This window comes from Strongylocentrotus purpuratus, unplaced genomic scaffold (genome assembly GCF_000002235.5).
Source record: "Strongylocentrotus purpuratus isolate Spur 01 unplaced genomic scaffold, Spur_5.0 spur5_scaffold_19, whole genome shotgun sequence".
Lineage (NCBI taxonomy): Eukaryota > Metazoa > Echinodermata > Echinoidea > Camarodonta > Strongylocentrotidae > Strongylocentrotus > Strongylocentrotus purpuratus.
Window position 1 is genome coordinate 1534054 of NW_022145604.1, and position 20949 is coordinate 1555002.

At 40.0% G+C, this 20949-nt stretch overlaps 1 protein-coding gene across 1 annotated transcript; it reads right to left on the bottom strand.

Annotated features, from left to right (window-relative positions):
- Positions 1-307: 307 nt before the first annotated feature.
- On the bottom strand, positions 308-20041 carry LOC445331 (low-density lipoprotein receptor-related protein 2). The gene is made up of 17 exons (XM_030990001.1): positions 19929-20041; positions 19503-19554; positions 18529-18575; positions 18000-18113; positions 17086-17260; positions 16246-16379; positions 14902-15094; positions 13981-14061; positions 7340-12586; positions 6129-6760; positions 5369-5524; positions 4742-4831; positions 4407-4515; positions 3820-3945; positions 3270-3347; positions 2676-2756; positions 308-1095 (listed from the first exon to the last, which is right to left on the bottom strand). Exons 1-17 carry the CDS (start codon positions 20037-20039, stop codon positions 527-529), a joined length of 7995 nt encoding a protein of 2664 aa, XP_030845861.1. The 5' UTR covers positions 20040-20041; the 3' UTR covers positions 308-526.
- Between the last annotated feature and the right edge of the window lie 908 nt (positions 20042-20949).

Genomic DNA, 20949 nt, shown 5'->3' on the forward strand with positions numbered 1-20949 from the left:
AGCTAATGAAAAATAGTTTTGAACTAAAATCAAAAGCAATGAATAAAAACAGATTCATAAAATTCATCTCACCATATGTTATTACAAATGCAACTGTAAATTAGAATGAGTCCTTCAAGGACAAAGAAATAAAAAAGCGAATTTGTTTTTTCCAAATCCCTTAGAAGCCTGCTGATTGAATTGTATTCTATGAAATAATTGAAATATTATAAATGATCCATACATATAATCCTTAACGAGATGCTTCCTAATCTTTGATTGCAGAGGATAACAAAGAGGGTGTATTTGAGCTAACACCATATGAAACTAGTTCGCTCGATCGCTACTTAAAGATGACTGTAGTGTAATTTCATTTTGTGCAACTTATTTGTTTACTTCAAATATGCATCCGGTAGGTGGATAGATATATTTCATTTTTTATATCCATCTTATTTTTCGTCTCAAACCGTTTCATTTTACTTGTAGGTACTAGGTAAATCTCGCTCTACATCTATTGTGATATATACCTACTAAGGAGAAACGGCGCTCAACGTTTTTGCAACGCTTTCTTCTTTCTATTGAGTAAAGCATTCTCCAGCGTCACCAGGCGTGTCAACATCCCCTTACTAAGCACCGCATCATGCTTTCCTTCCATACCCTGTTCAGTGTCTGCTTGAACTGCGCCATCTTTGTCAATCCTCTTAGATCGCCTTTCCTTCAATTTCAAGGACAGTTCATTCTTCAAGCTGCCAATGAGGTCGAGTTTCTTTCGGGCATCCTCAGACAGAACGATTTTACGACGTCGATTTGTTCCAGGTCCGGTCGCTCCCGCCTCGGCATCGCTTACGACATCGTTGCCTCTGGTATCCTGGTTATTCCCGCCGTCTACTACATCATCGGACTGGTTTTCTTCAGGTTTGTGGGTCTTGCGCGCGGCTGTTATAGCTTCCTCAAGATCATTGACGATAGAGTCGCCCATAATTTTCTCGGCAGTTTGGAAAAGCTTCTTGTTTGAGAGCTCTTTTGGAAGATTTTGGTCACGATCAGCGAGAGGACTTGGTTCTTCGGTTGTTAAGCTTGCAACATTGTCAACCTCCTCTTGTTCTGTGAGATACTCTGCAATAGATTAAAAAATATGATACATTGTCAGAGGCTGATCCTATTTTTTTAGACAGGGGTCTGGCAAATATTTGAAAATTTTGAAAAGTTCACAATCCATGAGTGGCGTTACGTATATCTAATAATAGCGTGTGTGTGTGGATAGGGGAGGGGGTGGGTGATATCTCTCTATGTGTCCCCCCCCCCCCCTCAATTGTGAGTAAAGACAAAGGAATGTACTAGTGCTTAATGGTGAATTATCGATGTTTTATCATAACTTAATCACAATTATAATTAATAAATGACACATATTTGTAAAGCTTAATTCCTCCTTTTTCATTTGGTGCAACTCACATGATGCATATTAGTAATTAAAAGCAATTTAAAGGGAGGAAACCAAAAAGTAATTTGGCGGGCGGTATCTGAATTTCGAAGAAAAATTCACATTTCTGGAAAGTTCATTTTCTGCTCTTACATATGACACCTCAAATCAGGAATGACACCTCAAATCAGGAATAACAACGTTCTGTATGTTTAAAGTGATGCAAAGCTTGCATTTCGGGTTTAATTAAGCGAATTCGTTTTCACTGGCTGCCTGCCGTAGCAACCAACGGAATTGAAAAAAGGACTTAAGTCCGTTTCGTTGACGATCAGACATAGACAAAAGACTTCATGCATGGCTAATTGTCAATGAAACGGAGTTAAGTCTTTTGTCAATTCTGCTTGTTGCTACGGCAGGCAGCCATTGAAAACGAACTTTTAAAATCAAATTATGGAAATGCAAGCGTAACTTTACAGAACTTTGTTATTCCTTGCTCATTTTTTTCTGATTGAGGTGTCATATGAAAGGGCAGAAACTGATCTTTGTAGAAATGTGAATTTTTCAACCAAATTCAGGTACCGCCCCGCTTATGAACCCAATGAGGATCAACTTCACTGGGTTACGTAATACAATGTAAACTGTGTGCCCTTGGGGGGGGGGGGGGGGGCGTTTCATGAAACAATTAGTCACCGACTAATGTCATTCTCACCGACAATTCTATTGTCACCGACTATTTTCTAGGTCTCTGATTGGTCAAATTTAGTCAGCACTGACAGTTGTCGCGGACAAATGTTGATGAAACTTCCCCCTGTAAGTGTGGGCGGTCTGTGCGCTATTCATAATGACCGCTATTTATTGAGTCACACGTTATATTATGCATAGCGGTCCCTATGAATGGCGGTCCTTATGAATACCGAGGTAAATTGTCTCTGGTTTGCTCGCTAGTCATAAGGACTTCTATTCATAAAGGAGCGCTTTTCATTTTGTCCCACATTATGGATACCGGGCCTTTTGAATAATATTCCTTATGAATAGCGGTCTTTGGGGATAGCGAGCTTGACCCGTTGGCCCGAATTCACAAAGGAGGTTTGTCGACAAACCTCCTTTTGTTTCGACAAACCTCCTTTTGTTATTTACAAACCAGGTTTGTAAAAAACGCGTCAAAACGCGTCATATGACGTATATAAACCTCGGTTTGTCGACAAACCTCCTTTGTGAATTCGGGCCTTTGTGTGTATTAAAGTTGTCAGCAATGGTCCATATCGAATATACGTACCTGCACGGTGCAATGTTTGCTCAATGTTATACAGCGTGTCAGCTACATCCTCTGTATTGTAAGTCGTATCATCATTGTTACCTTCAAACAAAATAAAATGAGATTAAGCCTTTTACTTTTCAAAAATATTTTTTTAATTTTTTTATTGAAGTACAAGGATTTTAACTATTGCAGACACAAGTAAAATTTAATTGCCTTATCTTCTCACTTGAGGATGAAAGAAATAATAACAGACATCAGGTCTCTGCCCTTCTTTTGATAATATATTTAATTTCATTTTAAATCAATGTCAAAAATTGTCAATACCAAACCAGACTTAAAGGTGATAGAAAAACACGCTCTTTATATACCTTAAAGTTTTTACTATTATATTTTCGAATGTCTTTGATATGTTGAAAGAATTGTGTTTATAAAAATGACATTTTATTTTTACTGTTGTAAAAATGTATGTCATCGATTGTTATGCACTTCTTTAACAAAGCTATGTAGATCCCGATTTCAGTTTTCCCAATTATTGATTACCTGGGGAAAGGGAAATGTAACATGTGTAGGCCTGTTAAAATAATTTCGTGCAATTTAGCTGTGCATACATACCATTTTCAAGAATACCATTAAGATCCTCCAAGTCGTTATTCAGTTCAGTCAACACATACGAGAGACCATCATTGGTTCCTGAAAGATGGAAATGGAAATACAAAGTACCTAAGATTGAAGCTTAATGCGAAATGAATTCGATACATTCTTCCACAATTATTGTTATTTGTTGGCATTGTATTTTAGATGATAACGTTTAATGAAATTATTAATGAAATGATTAATTAGGTGAAGTTGTAGAAGCTCTGTTTTCACTTCTCCTTTGTATTCGCGTCTATTTGTCTGTTCGTCTGTCTCTTTGTCTCTCTCTCTCTCTTGAGATCACTCACTCTCTTTCTATCTATCTCATTCACAACCCTTCTCTCTCTCTCTCTCTCTCTCTATCTATCTATCCTTTTTTTCATTCACTCTCTGTCTCTATCTACTTACCCCCTCCCCCTTCTTTCTTACTCCATTTCTTTTTCTCTCTTTCCCCCTTGCTCTCTCTCTCTCTCTCTCTCTCTCAGAATGTACAGAGATGCAGTTTTAATAACGAGTTTCCCATCCATACCTTGTTGTTCTGGACATAATGCTTCATCTTCTCCTCCCAGACAGTCATTATAATCATCACACACAGCATGTACAGAGATGCAGTTTCCTTCATAACATTGGAACTGGTAGTGGGGATCACAATCTCCTGCAAAACAAACTCAGGGTATTTAAAAGTGCAGAGTAAATGCTAGACAAAATGGCAGATGTCTGTATTCTTCAAAGCAGTTCAAGTTTAACCTGGAAAAGTTTCTTCCAGTTGAAAATGTCGACCCACCCTTTTCCATGTATTTCCCACTTAAACTTTAATTTGACAATACCAACGGATCATTATACGGAGTAGCACTGCATGTCTCTCCCCTTTGCAAACTTTGCCTGCCAACCCCAGACAACTCTTTAAAGCCATTTCGTGTTTCATTGAGTAACGTGTTTATAGTTTATATCGTTAGTTTAAACTGTATTGTCAGCAAATCGCAAAGGTTTACATTGGGGAGGAAGGAGGGATGGAGGGGGGGGGCTTTGAAACAGATACCCGCCCCTATCAGAATGGCTTGGTGCCAGTGATAGGGGCGGTCCATCTGTGCCACCCAAAGGTCTCTTGTCTCTTACCTAGGTTTTGGAAGTCATTACAGTTTAAGGGTATCTCGTCAGATCCTGTGGGGCAGTCATTCTTGCCGTCACACATACCCTGAATTGGAACACAGGTACCAGACTCGCACTGAAAACAAGAGGACAAATTTTTAAGTCCAATGAAACAATCAAAGACAGTGAACACGCCCAGCAAAATAAAACTTCAAACAAGAGAAGCCAAGATAATCAAAGAGTTGGCAATAACCAATGTACATCTTGATAAATTTACGGGTGTGTTTGGTCTATTTTTTCATATTTTTTTATATTCACTTTATCTAATTTCATTTCTTGCACATGATCTTTGTATGACTTACCTCATACTCATACGCGTTACACGCACTCGGGCAGCTGTTCTCATCCTCACCATCTTCACAGTCCCGATAACGACCGTCACACACGTAATCCTGCAGTCAAACAGAAATACAGTTTGTAAACGGGTCAGAAACCGTCTTACTTTGTCCCGTATCATAGTGATCACGTAGAGGATTTTAGTGATTCAGCCTACATCTTATTATTTTATTCATTTCATAGCCCTGCTAGATCATGCTGACCTAAATGAAAGCGTTTTGCTGATGTCAATTAATATGCACCAGTCCATAAAATTACTTAACGTCTGGGACACAAAATTACCAAAAACATTTGACTTGTCCAAACGCGGGATCCATTGAGGGTGAGGGGGGGGGGGGGTATATCATATAGGGCCATCCGGCATAGCCTCCTGTCGATGGCCCTCGCGCTGTTGGAGTCCGTAAATTCTGACTCGCTGGTCAGAATATACGGACTCCGCGAGGGCCATCGACAAGAGGCTACATCCGGCATGACGTTGAAATGTTGCTCCGTGTTCACAAAACAAATGATCCTTGCTATCTTGAAAAAAAGGTGTTTCATTTTTTAATACAAACTGTAGAAAACAAAATTTGGACAGATCACTGCAAATGTACCTTTGGAATGCAAGACCCGTCGTTACACCTGAACTCTGATTTTCCGCAGTCGACAACGTTGTTACCTCCGCAGTTCTCCTCATCCTCTCCGTTCATGCAGTCCGTGTATTGTCCGTCGCATCGCCATGTGGATGATATGCAGACTCCATTGGCGCACTAGGTTTTGATCAGAACGAATGGAAAAAAGGAGAGTTTATTTTGTTATCTTGATGAAAAGGAAGAGTTTATTGACGAAACCCATAGTTGAGATATGGATGGAAAAAACTTTGACCTCTCGTATTGAATTGTGCAAGCATTTGTCATCATTATCTGTCAAGTTATATTCAAATAATAACGATTGATTTTGTTTTCTTCAAAGAAAAGTACTATTGTTTAGTGTTTCTAGACTTCGTTGCCCCCCCCCCCCCCCGCACACACACAGACACACACACTTAAAGTTGAACAAACGCACTTCAAAACAACTATCATGACCAAAGCAAACAAGTGTTTGGTGACAATTTTCACTTATGGCTCATTTTTGTTGGTAATATTTTTGGTTACATTATGTGGGTCTAATATAACATAAATAGAAGAATAAAAGAAATAAGAAGTTTAAGCTGGGCAATAGTGCTTTTACTATTCGGATATAGACAAAGGGAACGATATTATGAAAATCATAAACGATTTTTAAACCAAACCCATTCTAAGATCAGTTAGTGAATTGGCAACTTGCTTATCAATGTGGAAGATGCAGGATTCTTATAAAAAGTTCTACATTTACCTGAAACTGGTCCCGGTCGCATACACTATGTGGTCCGCAGTCTGTCTCATCCTCACCGAGTGAACAGTCTTCGTACAACCCGTCGCATCGGTAACTGGCAGGAAGGCATGAGCCATCGAGACACTGGAACTCGTTGCTGTTGCATCCACTGATCGGGCAGGCCTCCTCATCCTCACCGTGATAACAGTCTTGATGACCATCACAGCGGGCATCAAGAGGAAAACATTCTCCGTTGCTGCATTTAAATTGTCCTGTACAATCTTCAATGATGGGACAACCATCCTCATCGTCCTTGCCATAGCAATCGGAGATGCCATTACATTGAGCCGTTAGAGGAATGCATTCTCCTGAATTGCATCTAAACTGACCCGCACAGTCTTCTACCACCGGACAGCCATATTCATCTTGGTTGCCAGCGCAATCTCGAATACCATCACAAACAGCAATTCTTGAGATGCAGTTTCCTGGAGAACAGGTGAACTCACCCGGACACTGGTCTCCGAGAATAGGACAATTAAATTCATCCTCTCCTTTCAAGCAGTCTTGGGTGTTATCGCAGATTCTGGTAGCTCCAATGCAGCTACCGTCATCACATTCAAATTCACACCGATTGCAATCGACTTCATCTTCGCCTTCAAAACAATCAAACCTGCCGTTGCAGACATAACTCCTTGGGATACAGTTCCCTCGGTCACATGCAAATTCACAAACAGTGTTGCAGTCATTTTCATCTTCTCCATTGTAACAATCTCGATTCCCATCACAGACTTTGCTTTGCGATATGCAGGGGCCATCATCACACACGAATCCATCAGAACACAGACTTCTCATCTGGCATCCACCTGATTCGTCTTCTCCCTGAACACAATCACGTACTGCTCTGCATCTACCTCCGAAAGGGATACATTGTCCGTCGCTACATTTATATTGTCCTGGACAATCTCCAATGATAGGGCAACCAACCTCATCATCCCTGCCATAGCAGTCAGAGATGCCATTACACCTAGCCGTTAGAGGAATGCATTCTCCTGAATTGCATCTAAACTGACCCGAACAGTCGGCCACTACCGGACAGCCATCTTCATCTTCGTTGCCAAAGCAATCTCGAACACCATCACAAACAGCAGTTCTTGGGATGCAGTACCCAGGAGGACAGGTAAACTCACCAGGACACTGGTCTCCTCTAATGGGACAATTCAATTCATCTTCGCCATCGAAACACTCTTCCCTGCCGTTGCAGATATAACTCCTTGGAATACAGTTCCCTCTGCCGCATTCAAATTCATTTCCACATCCTGCTGGGCAACTTTCCTCGTCTTCCCCGGAAGAGCAGTCAGGTATGCCATCACAAACATTATCACCACCAATACAATGGCCATTATAGCAGGTAAACTCAGTACTGTCACATCTTTCGTTGATAGGACAGGAACTCTCGTCCAGGCCATTTGAACAGTCTCGACGACCATCACAGATGTACCGTAATTCAATACAGAATCCTGTCTGACAATTGAATTTACCAGGGCAGATTTCTTCTGATTCACAGTTCTGCTCATCTGTACGATCTGGACAGTCTTTGTAGGTGTCACAAACTTTGCTAGACTCTATACAGGTTCCATCGCCACATCTAAAGCCATTGCAAGGGTTTGTTAATGGGCAACTTGATTCATCTTTACCATCATAGCAATCTCGAACTCCATTACAGACAGCTGAATTAGGTATACAGTTTTCAACGTCACACAAAAATCCATCAGAACACGGACTACTAATCTGGCATCCACCTGCTTCATCTTCTCCTTGATAACAATCACGTATTCCGTCGCATCTAGCTCTTAGAGGGATACACTGTCCGTCACTACATTTATATTGTCCTGGACAATCTCCAATGATAGGACAACCAACCTCATCATCCCTGCCATAGCAGTCAGAGATGCCATTACATCTAGCCGTTAGAGGAATGCATTCTCCTGAATTGCATCTAAACTGACCCGAACAGTCGGCAACTACCGGACAGCCATCTTCATCTTCGTTACCAAAGCAATCTCGAACACCATCACAAACAGCAGTTCTTGGGATGCAGTAACCAGGAGGACAGGTAAACTCACCCGGACACTGGTCTCCTATAATAGGACAATTCAATTCATCCTCTCCTCGTGAGCAATCTTGGGTGCTATCGCAGATCTTGGTAGCTACAATGCAGCTTCCGTCATCGCATTCAAATTCACAACGATTGCAACCAACTTCATCTTCGCCATCGAAACACTCTTCCCTGCCGTTGCAGACATAACTCCTTGGGATACAGTTCCCTCTGTTGCATTCAAATTCATGTCCACATTCTGGTCGGCAGCCTTCCTCGTCTTCCCCGGCAGAACAGTCGGGTATGCCATCACAAACATTATCACCACCAATGCAATGATCATTATAGCAGGTAAATTCGGTACTGTCACATCCTTCATTGATAGGACAGGAACTCTCGTCCAGGCCATTTGAACAGTCCTGACGTCCATCACAGATGTACCGTAATTCAATACAGAATCCTGTCTGACAATTGAATTTACCAGGGCAGATTTCTTCTGATTCACAGTTCTGCTCATCTGTACGATCTGGACAGTCTTTGTAGGTGTCACAAACTCTACTAGACTCTATACAGGTTCCATCGTCACATCTAAAGCCATTGCAAGGGTTTGTTAAGGGGCAACTTGATTCATCTTCACCATCATAGCAATCTCGAACTCCATTACAGACAGCTGAGTTAGGTATACAGTTTTCAGTGCCGCACTGAAATTCACAAACTGTGTTGCAGTTATTTTCATCTTCTCCTTGATAACAATCACGTATTCCATTGCATTTAGCTCTTAAAGGGATACACTGTCCATCGCTACATTTAAATTGTCCTGGACAATCTCCAATGACGGGACAACCATCCTCATCATCCCTGCCATAGCAATCGGAGATGCCATTACATCTAGCCGTTAGAGGAATGCATTCTCCTGAATTGCATCTAAACTGACCCGAACAGTCGGCCACTACCGGACAGCCATCTTCATCTTCGTTGCCTGAGCAATCTCGAACACCATCACAAACGGCAATTCTTGAGATGCAGTACCCAGGAGAACAAGTGAATTCACCCGGACACTGGTCTTCTACAATGGGACAATTCAATTCATCCTCTCCTCGTGAGCAATCTTGGGTGCTATCGCAGATCTTGGTAGCTTCAATGCAGCTTCCGTCATCGCATTCAAATTCACAACGATTGCAACCAACTTCATCTTCGCCATCGGAACAATCCAACCTGCCGTTGCAGACATAACCTCTTGGGATACAGTTCCCTCTGCCGCATTCAAATTCATTTCCACATCCTGCTGGGCATTTTTCCTCGTCTTCCCCGGCAGAGCAGTCAGGTATGCCATCACAAACATTATTACTACCAATACAATGATCATTATAGCAGGTAAATTGGGTACTATCACATCCTTCGTTGATAGGACAGGAACTCTCGTCCAGGCCATTTGAACAGTCCTGACGTCCATCACAGATGTACCGTATTTCAATACAGAAACCTGTCTGACAATTGAATTTACCAGGGCAGATTTCTTCTGATTCACAGTTCTGCTCATCTGTACGATCTGGACAGTCTTTGTAAGTGTCACAAACTCTACTAGACTCTATACAGGTTCCATCGTCACATCTAAAGCCATCGCAAGGGTTCGTGAAGGGGCAACTTAATTCATCTTTACCATCATAGCAATCTCGAACTCCATTACAGACCGCTGAATTAGGTATACAGTTTCCAGCATCACACACAAATCCATCAGAACACGGACTACTAATCTGGCATCCACCTGCTTCGTCTTCTCCTTGATAACAATCACGTATTCCGTTGCATCTAGCTCTTAGAGGGATACACTGTCCGTCGCTACATTTATATTGTCCTGGACAATCTTCAATGATGGGACAACCATCCTCATCATCCCTGCCATAGCAATCGGAGATGCCATTACATCTAGCCGTTAGAGGAATGCATTCTCCTGAATTGCATCTGAACTGACCCGCACAGTTGTCCACTACCGGACAGCCATCTTCATCTTCGTTGCCAAAGCAATCTCGAACACCATCACAAACAGCGATTCTTGGTATGCAGTATCCAGGAGGACATGTGAATTCACCCGGACACTGATTTCCTATAATAGGACAATTTAATTCATCCTCTCCTCGTGAGCAGTCTTGGGTGTTATCGCAGATTCTGGCAGCTTCAATACAGCTACCGTCATCACATTCAAATTCACAACGATTGCAACCAACTTCATCTTCGCCATCGGAACAATCCAACCTGCCGTTGCAGATAAAGCTCCTTGGTATACAGTTCCCTCTGCCGCATTCAAATTCATTTCCACATCCTGCTGGGCATTTTTCCTCGTCTTCCCCGGCAGAGCAGTCAGGTATGCCATCACAAACATTATTACCACCAATACAATGGCCATTATAGCAGGTAAACTCGGTACTGTCACATCCTTCGTTGATAGGACAGGAACTCTCGTCCAGGCCATTTGAACAGTCCTGACGTCCATCACAGATGTACCGTAATTCAATACAGAACCCTGTCTGACAATTGAATTTACCAGGGCAGATCTCTTCTGATTCACAGTTCTGCTCATCTGTACGATCTGGACAGTCTTTGTAAGTGTCACAAACTCTACTAGACTCTATACAGGTTCCATCGTCACATCTAAAGCCATTGCAAGGGTTCGTTAAGGGGCAACTTGATTCATCTTCACCATCATAGCAATCTCGAACTCCATTACAGACAGCTGAGTTAGGAATACAGTTTCCATTGCCGCACTGAAATTCACAAACAGTGTTGCAGTTATTTTCATCTTCTCCACTGTAACAATCACGATTCCCATCACAGACTTTGTTTTGCGATATGCAGGAGTTATCATCACACACGAATCCATCAGAACACGGAGTACCGTCACAGGCGTAAGTTTCCTCGTCTGAATTATCACCACAATCGTTATAACGGTTACAAACGCGATTGGAGTCGATGCAATTACCATTTCCGCAACGAAATCCTGTCGAACATCTGTCATCTGAACAACCAACTTCGTCATCTCCTCCAGAACAGTCTCTCCGACCATTGCAAACAGCAGAATCAGGAATACACAAACCATCTCTACATTTGAATCCCCTGCACTCTTCTGGACACCTTACTTCATCCTCGCCTCTCAAACAATCCGGTCGACCGTTGCATACACTGGCCGTATCAATGCATATCCCATCGTTGCATCTAAACCCAGAACACTGCTCCGGGCAGTTGATTTCATCGTCACCTCGTGAGCAATCTGGTCGCCCATTGCAGACATCTCTAGTGTCTATACACGAACCATCGGAGCATGTGAACCCGGAACATTCCTCTGGGCAATTAATTTCGTCTTCTGCTGCGCGGCAATCAGCATTGCCATCGCAAAGGCTTGATATTGGTATACATGTGCCATCAGCACATTCAAATGCAGTGCACCCTGGCAGACAATTTTCCTCATCTTCTCCCTCGGAGCAGTCTCGCGCTCCGTTGCACACCGAGCTGATATCGGTACATTCACCGTTGTTGCACTCGAAACCATCGATACAATCAGGTGCTGTGAAGCAAGACACTTCCGTTTCATCTCTGCCATCAATACAGTCCAAACTGCCATCGCAGATTCTTGTAGATTCGAGGCAGTAGTCGGTGCGGCATAAGAACAATCCCCGACAACTAGATGACTCTGGGCATCCTGCCTCGTCAACGGCCCCGTAGCAATCAACCCATCCATCGCAAAAGGCCTCGCCTGGGACACACTGTCCTGTACTGCACATTTTAAGATTAGCGTCTACATCACATTGTGGAAGTTCCCTGCAGGATACCTCGTCTTCACCATCGGCGCAATCGACTTGACCGTCACAGATCAAGGACGCCGGGACACACGTCCCATCCATGCACTGGAAATCACCGCCACATTGCGTCATCACGCAGTCCTCCTCATCTTCACCCTCGCTACAATCAATGAACCGATCACACAACCGACTCCTAGAGATACACTTGCCTTCATCACACCGGAAGTCACCCCCACAATCATGCGGCACAACCAGAGGGCAGTTACGCTCGTCTTCCCCTCTTGAGCAGTCATTCCTTCCGTCACATACTTTCGCTTCTGCGAGGCATCCTACTCTACTGCCGACGTTGCAACGTATCTCATTTTGGCGACACGTTGGTTGCGTTGGTTGCGTTGGACGCGTTGGATGCGTTGGTTGCGTTGGTTGCGTTAGTTGCGTTGGTTGGCTGATGCATCCACGTTCATCCTCTCCTCCAAAACAATCTACTCTCCCGTTACACACAAAGCCATAAGATAGACACCGGCCATCGGATGAACACTCGAATTTACCAGGACATGCTGCTACGACTTGACAGTTCTCCTCGTCTTCTCCTGTAGCAGTAATATAGAGGAAGAGAGTCGAGGGCAAAACATAAAAATAAACCGATAACCAATAGATATAACTATGATTACTTTGTTTAACACACTAGTTGAAATGTACTACTTCATACGTATTATATTAATTTAATACAGATATGATTTTGGCCTGCAAATACATGTATTAGCATGCTATATAATGCTAAAGGAATCAACGAATACAAACAATCAGCGGTTAAGTATCAAAAATTTGGTGTCAACTACTTTAAATACTTGTTTTTGTATAGCTTAACCAAACACCGTATTATCTTCATAATTAATTTGTCTTTCATGAATAATATACAAAGAGAGCTACTTCGTGGTGTAAGCATAATTTACATAAGTCAAAGGAATGTTTGAGTTCTTGTTGAAGACCGCGAGTGCCTTCAAAGTGTATGGTTATTAATCTTATCCTTATTTATGACATTTATAGTGCCCTTTTAGTACCTAAAATTACTATGAAGGTAGTTTTAGACCACAAAATGTGTGAAATTTAGATTAAATCCGATCATACCAATTCAGCTCCACTTTCCAAAAATAAAAGGTAGCCGTTAATCTAATAATTTAATAATAACTAAACACGGGCCGGTAAACAAATAGCCAACATTTGCATTGGCTGGAAAAATACGTATGAGGCGCGATCTCGTTTTTTTAACGGCTTGTTCAAAATTATCAAATATTTTTGGGGCCCCACAACATATTAGAAATGGTAATATTATAGATATTTCAACCGTGTCTGAATCGATATTATCCTTTTAATTGTATGCTCATTTAAATTTGGCACTCAGTTTTTCATTATTTCACAACAAAAATATTTTGTGTAGCGCCCTTTATACCCAAACTCAGCTTTCCCTTTTAAGTAAAATGACCTTAACTATGATAACGAACACTCACTTATCATATTCTACGAGTGAAACAACAATACTTAAAGATAAACTCCAGTACTGGTAAAAAAAAAAAAATTAATTCTCACAGAATCAAACGAAACTTACACTGAATGTTCAAGATTACAAATAAATGACATGTGCCAAACAATTTTGGAAGAAAATGTATACTGGCTGAGTAATGAGCATAGAAAGACAAGGAAACCAAGGTAGTACCATCCCCGACACGATGTGTGTTGTCCCATATATAGCTTTCAATGTGAGTGTTTGTTACTTTACCAAGACTCGGTCAAATTTATTATGATTTTGATGACTCCAGAACCTTGCAGTGCACACCAATACTTACATGCTACATGATCAACTGTTTCTGATCCTTTCACACCTTTTCTTTCACAATGCAATCGCATTACCAGTACTAAAGTTTAGCTTTAAAGGCTTGTCAATATTCAGAATAGATATGAAAAGATCTGTTCCCTAATATCTCACCATATCGGCAGTCTTGTTCTGAATCACAGAGAGCTGATCGAGGCAAGCATAGTCCTTCTGGACATTCAAACTGATCATTTCCTGTATAAAAAAAACAGTTGTTGAGCCAAATAAACGATAACGATTACGATATAGATGATGATGATAATGATTAGGATAAACATAAACAGATCATAATAATGGTAAAACTACTACTGCTACTACTGTCAATTACTTCTCCTCGGTTTAGTATTAAGTGTTGATGAATGATTTATGGATGGATACATAATGAAAATGGAGTAATTATTTTATATCAAAGAGCATAATTGTCAGGGGTATCTGCGCATATTAAAAGGGCTTTGCTATCCTAGGGAGAGGGCATTCATTGGTGAGATAATTTGAAAGGGGTCGTTTTCATGGATGGTACTTCAAGGGGTGTCCGGGAATCAATTTCCGGATATTGTTTTCCATTCGAGGGTAATTGTCAAAAAATATTGTCAGGGAGTAACTGTCCATATGTAAATGTCCAGGGTGGTAGTTCGAGGGTAGATGTGTAGCACGGAGTAGTAGCCGGATTAGTAGTCCTGGGGTGTTTCACAGAGATCTTAAAGTCGAACTTAACTCTATTAAAGTTGGACTAAGAAATTGTGGAGAGCCATTTGTAGCATTTTAGACTTTTTATAATTCCCCATCAAGAACATGAAATCTTCTTGATAATATTATGAATGATTTGATTCAACATGTTATGCCTTTAATACAAATCTTTTACAAAATATTTTCATAGATGCTAACAGCTTTCCGTAAATGTTAAGTCCAACGTAGAGATAAGTTCAATTCAGGATCTTTGTGAAACAACCCCTGGGTGGTAGTTCGAGGGTAGTTGTCGGCGGGTAGTTGTCTGGAGGTAGTATTACGGATACATTTTTTACCAAAGGAACTTACGACATGAGAAGCAGTCTTGTTCATCTTCTCCATACGAGCAATCGTAAGTCCCGTCGCATATCGTCTCGAGTTGGATACACCGACCATCATCACACTGGTACCTGCTTGAGCACGGCTCATTGATCTCTATTCCACCGCAGTCTAGTTCGTCTTCTCCAAAGTAGCAATCGTGGACTCCATCACAGACATATTGCTGGTAGGATATATTTTAAAAGATGAGAATATAAAATAGTGTGCAACTTAAATTAAGATTAACTACCTATAAGTCAATATTTATCCAATTAATCCAAAAGGAAACTTAAACATTTTTGTGTAATCATGTAAAGCGCCAATGTATCAACCGAGTTTCCTGATGGGAATATTTATTTTTTCAACAACAAAAAGTGTTCATGGGGCAGGCCACAAGTACAAATGTATAGAATTGGATCTTTGTAATTTGCTTTGTAGATCCACTTTATACATGTAACATTAATTTGCTACTGTAATATATAGAATGGGCTAAGCGCTGAAACATTCTAGCAAAATAGCAATCTAGACTTTATAAGTTTTGGTAAAATAATTTTTTAGTCAAGACTATGGTGCGCTTAAAGACACCCGTATTAAGCGCCTAATAAATATTGTGTATTATAACTATTATTATTAAAACAAAATTTGCGAATGCAAAGTTTAATTTCTTCACCATAATTTATTTGGATATAATATGCAATATCTAGTTATTTTTTTCGAAGGACGGGGGGGGGGGGGTTGGACTCGTTTGGCACCCATTGGTATATAATGGTAGAATTTATTTACGTATAACCCGTATAATTCTATAATTTATTGTTGTATAACTTGATTTAAAGAAAATTCGGTTCGATTAAAAAAGAATAGAATCATATTATCAGATCATGAGGACCAATATTGGGATGGTTTGGATTCGGAGGTTATGAAAGCACCATCGTCAAATTGTTTTAAACGCAAACTTCCGAGTTCTTATTTTAATTTCTTACGTCTAATATAATTTCTGTTTTATATGTATATCTATATTAATGCTAAATATATTACTCATTGCGGATGTACTATCAAAAATAATATTGCTAGTGATATTCGTTTGTCTTGCAATGTATTGTCAACAAGGGATCTTTAAGATCACGACGTTTCGTCCGCCGCTGCAACACTTACATTAAATTTTATCACCTGACGAAGTGTTACAGCGACGCACGAAACGTCGTGATCTTATATATCTCTTGTTGACCATACATTGCGAGACAAACGAATATCACTAGCGATATTATTTTCGGCATATCTATATTTTGTTGTAAAATGTGGAATACATAAAACTTGAACTTGAATATGAGGTCTCACATTGTCCACACAGGCATCGTTGTTGCACTTGAATTGACCAGGTGGACATGTCTGAGTAAGGCAAGCCTGTTCGTCTTCTCCTTCTAGGCAATCAACGTGACCGTCGCATAGCCAGTCTTGAGTTACGCAGGATCCTGGGATACAAACACCATAACACATGCATCAAGAAGAAGAAAAAGAGTTGTTATGCTGTATGTAACTTTCCCTCTGTTTTGCTATATGTACTGCATTGTAAATTGATTTATATGATATATTTATATGTTTACAAACAGAATATTGATTTGTTATATTGCATTGTAAATTGATTTATATGTTTATAAACAGATTATTGATGTACATCAAAGAAGTTTGATGAATACAATACAATACAATACATGCAGATATATGAAGAGAGAGAGAGAGAGAGAGAGAGAGAGAGACAGAGAGGGGGGGGGGGGGGGGAGTGACGAAGAAAAAAAGGAGGTAGAAAACAAAATGACCGAAAGAACTAAAAGATACGTTCTCTAGGACAAAAGTAAATGTATACTATGTATGTTAAAGTTTGCTCGTTCAATTTCATAGCTCTGCGTTTTCTTAATGCAAAGTTTATACTTTAAATAGGCAAGAGAGGTCAACCTTTCCCCAAAAAAACTCTACCAGTTCACTTTTACATTTTGCCTACTAAGTATTATGGCAGGAATTAATTCCTTGAAATGCTGGAGCGCTGTAATGGCAGCTAGGCTAAAGCCGGGGTAATAATAAATGCGCCTCGGAATAGAATTTCTAGATAGATGGCGCTATAAAAATTCATATTATTATTATTATTATTATTATTATGGATGAAATAATGATTGGTGTTACCTGTACTGCATTTGAATTCATCCTTCTCGCATTGTGTTCTGGAGCATCCCACCTCATCTTCCCCGTTGGAGCAGTCATCGATCTGATCACATAGCCAGTAGTCTGGGATGCACTCACCGCTCTGACACCGTGTCTGGTCAGGAGGACATGTGCTTATCGAGCAACTTTGTTCGTCCTTTGAAAAGATAATGTTAAACATTGTATAGTAGGAGCCACATAATTATGAAAGATTCACACAAAAAGAGAAAATTCATAAAATTGGAGGGCCTTGAGTAGCCGAATTGGCATATGTGTACGTAGCCATTGTTTAGAAAATGCCACCGCCAATCGTGAATGTGTGACGTATGAATCGAGTGAAAGGACTTCTTGAGTCCTTTCCCGGAGGCATTTTAAGTTTACACCCAAACAATTGGCAGTACACTATCTTCTTTGCGATTAGTACACACATGCATACACAATTCCAAACGCAGTTACCCGCTAACACGTCACAACTCGGCAGGGTACAGGCTTAGGCTGTGAAAATGGCGACTCCCTATGTGGTACACGACCTGTCGACGCGTGTCATATAGTTAATAAAACCCCCTCTGAAGGCTCGAATGAGCGAGTTTTTGTATCAAACATGTTTTTATATTACTCTGTACAGGATTATGAGACTTTAAATGGCTGAGTTTTATTCTCCTCTTTCATGTAAAAAATCACTTATTTGTACATTTATTTCAGCTTCATTTCACAGAAAACACATTTTAATTTCTAATCTTTTCATTTCAGAACAAGAGCAATGTGTATTACTACGTTACCCTTTGAATACCAATAAAGACAACCTGTTATTTACTTTTATTACCTGACTCCCTTCTATATATTTAATGTTGAATATATATACTCTCATAATATCAGAGACTGGAACCATTTCTTACCTCTCCGCCTGGGCAATCATACAGCCGTCCATCACAAACCTGCTGAGATGGGATACATTTACCACTCTCACACTGGAAGGACGCCGTCGGACATCGATAAGGGTATGATGGCGACTGGAGAAAATATGAAATAGATTCAAACTGAAAACAGGGTCGGTTAGGAAGGCAGGGGTGCGCCTAACTCTTTTGGTATTTTGTTTAGTGCTGACACAAAAAGGGAAGGAAGAAAGAACAATTTATAGTCCTACATACTCACTCCACTTTCCTTTTTCAAAGTGAAAAGTATTGTAAATGATAATGTAATGCTTTCAATAACGTTAACACTGTAAAGACTATACAAACTTTAAATTTTATATCACTTAATTTCGATAATTACTTAATTTCATCAAAATGCGCCCAATTATCTGACTCGTAAAAGCTGTAACAAATTGGTCGTTTAATTTAAGTCTTGATACAAAATTATAAGAAGAATAACTCGCAAAACTTCGTTGTTCTCAAAAGAATAGTAAACTTTAGAAAATAACCTTACCAGTTGCCTCTCCTTTAGATGTAGCTTTGTAAAGTTTGTCGATCGAACTGAAATGTGAAAAGGGAAATCATTAGATCAAATATCCTTTACAAACAAGCTTAGAAATCAACAAAATATAGCATTACCGAGAAAGTGGGCCGGGATATTGTTTTGATTATATGGTCACATAAATAATGCAATAAAAAAAAAAATGGTATTTCTATATTATAGAACTAGCCATTGCCAATAATATGTTTCAAATTGCAGTAAAACATGAAACTAAAGATAAAGTTGAGATCGTGAACAATAAATATATATTCTTTCAGATGCGAAGAAGTGTAGCAATTTCGATGATTTTTATGTTGGTATTTATGCCCAGGCGTCCATCTTTGACCCCTTCGGACTTCGCATCCCTACCATCACCTTCCCCCTAATTTTGAGGATTAGTGAATACGTTGGCTGCGTTTCCACTATCTATATATGTACTCTCTATCGATACATTCATGTATTTTTCATCAACACTCATTAATTTTATTCCATTCTTTTTAAATTTGCATAATTTCTTTTTAATTTTTCATAATTTCATATAATTTAATTAGCCAGTTCGTATATACTATCTGCGCATGGGCAGATAAAGGTACATGTAATTTGTTCCCAAATTGTAAAACCTATCGAGACGAATACTGTTATCGTGCTCTTGAAAGTTATGTAAATCTGTATTCGTTTGCAACGACAGTACATTTATCACATACACAGGTGGAAGTAGGGGGTATTCTTCTCAAGAGGCAAACAAAAAGTATTCATGAAGCACCTCCATTACCTCGGCAGTGATTATTCCAACATAAACGCACAGATAAGACGTATCCATCGTGTTAAAGGTCTGTGGATATCTTGGGGTCATGCGTTCCGAAGCTTTTTACGAACTGGCTTATTTCAGTTCATTCCTCTTTTTTTACAAATTCAGGCTTGCATAAGTTCATTCCCAATAAACTCACCGTTATCTAGATGGCGGAGTACCCGTAATTTGGTCGATCGCTCGTTTTCCAACTACAAAAAGGACCAAACATGAAAGAATATACAGTTTATTTGCCTTTCTACTGTCTTACTTGACACTGGCCGAGACATTAAACATATTATGTCAATTTAAATCAGAAGGTAATTATTCCATTTTTCTTTCAAGTTTAAGGGTAAAGTAACAACCAAGTTTTACCATTTTAATATCCTAGATAGGGCATTGTCATAAATAAAATACATTAAAAAAAGAATTGCAGCAGGCTTTGAGAAAAAATACCAAAACACTTTTTCAGTTTGTATTCCTTATGTGTGTTCTTATTCACCCCGATTAAGCCCAATGACACTATGACTAGAATAAACATGTGACTACATTAATGGTACTTGAAAAGACATTTAGAGATGCATACCGAAACACCACGCCTCAAAAATCGTCTTGCCCTCTCCAACTTGCCGTCCTCTGAACCGCTGCAAAGAATGATTAAATTCAGCAAACCAAATATCAATATTTGATTCTTCATGTTGGCCCGAACTTTGGATTTTCTTGCCTATTTAGCAAGTTTTCTTTCGTGTAACTATTCTGGGTGGACTTTCCCCCTTCCGAACAGGCCTGCAATAAGTCGAGTACAGGCGTGGCATATGCATATAGTGAAATGCATTCATTCACGGTAAAGTAAGCGAAGTTCCCAGTTCAAAACTACACGATTATGTATGGCGATGATGAAGCAATGATTTGTACGGAATGTTTAGCATTTGAACGTTCCGTATCAATGACTTCACGCACTGTGCGCATTAAAGAAAACAATGGAATATGCAGATGATGCTATGTCAGTTTGACCTCTTACAATCGGGGAAAGGTCTCGCACACAATAGAGTTAGGAGCGCGAACTGGTCTTGGTGTTGGTTGAACCCTTCTCCTGTCACACCGCCAGACCGACTCTGTATCGACCGACTCCGTGCCATGTGAGGGTAATGTAATCTGTGTGCTCGGTTATTCGTCGGTATATCTATCAAGTCGGTGTGACCTAGGCGTTTTAAGAGCTGGAGTCCAAACAAATTATTCCAAGCAGCTGCCGTTTTCTAAGGTTGCACAATAGAATTTACAGGTCTTTGATATCTGAGGTTCGATGCCGCCAACGTCGTTGGAAAGCTTGAGTAGTGATTGTGTTTTAACGAAGAAATATTGTTAATATTTCACTTTTTATTTAAACTAATGAGGGGAAAATTGAACAGATAATAATAATAATGATACACAAAATTTATAACGCGCTTAATACGGCTGTTTCTAAGGCTAAGCGCACCATTGTCTGTTTACAAAATTCAACTATCAACCAAAACTTGATGGCCCGAATTCACAAAGGAGGTTTGTCGACAAACCGAGCGTCATATGACGCGTTCTGACGCGTTTTTTTTTTTTTACAAACCTGGTTT

What these genes read in the sequence shown, in the direction of transcription:
- LOC445331 (XM_030990001.1), bottom strand. Translation starts at nt 20,039, where the DNA reads ATGAAGAATCAAATATTGATATTTGGTTTGCTGAATTTAATCATTCTT. An exon ending in ACAAGACTGCTTCTCATGTC is followed by an intron (nt 14,062 to 14,901) that starts GTAAGTTCCTTT and finishes TTTTTTATACAG; the next exon opens with GAAATGATCAGTTTGAATGT. An exon ending in GTAACGCGTATGAGTATGAG is followed by an intron (nt 4,516 to 4,741) that starts GTAAGTCATACA and finishes TCTTGTTTTCAG; the next exon opens with TGCGAGTCTGGTACCTGTGT.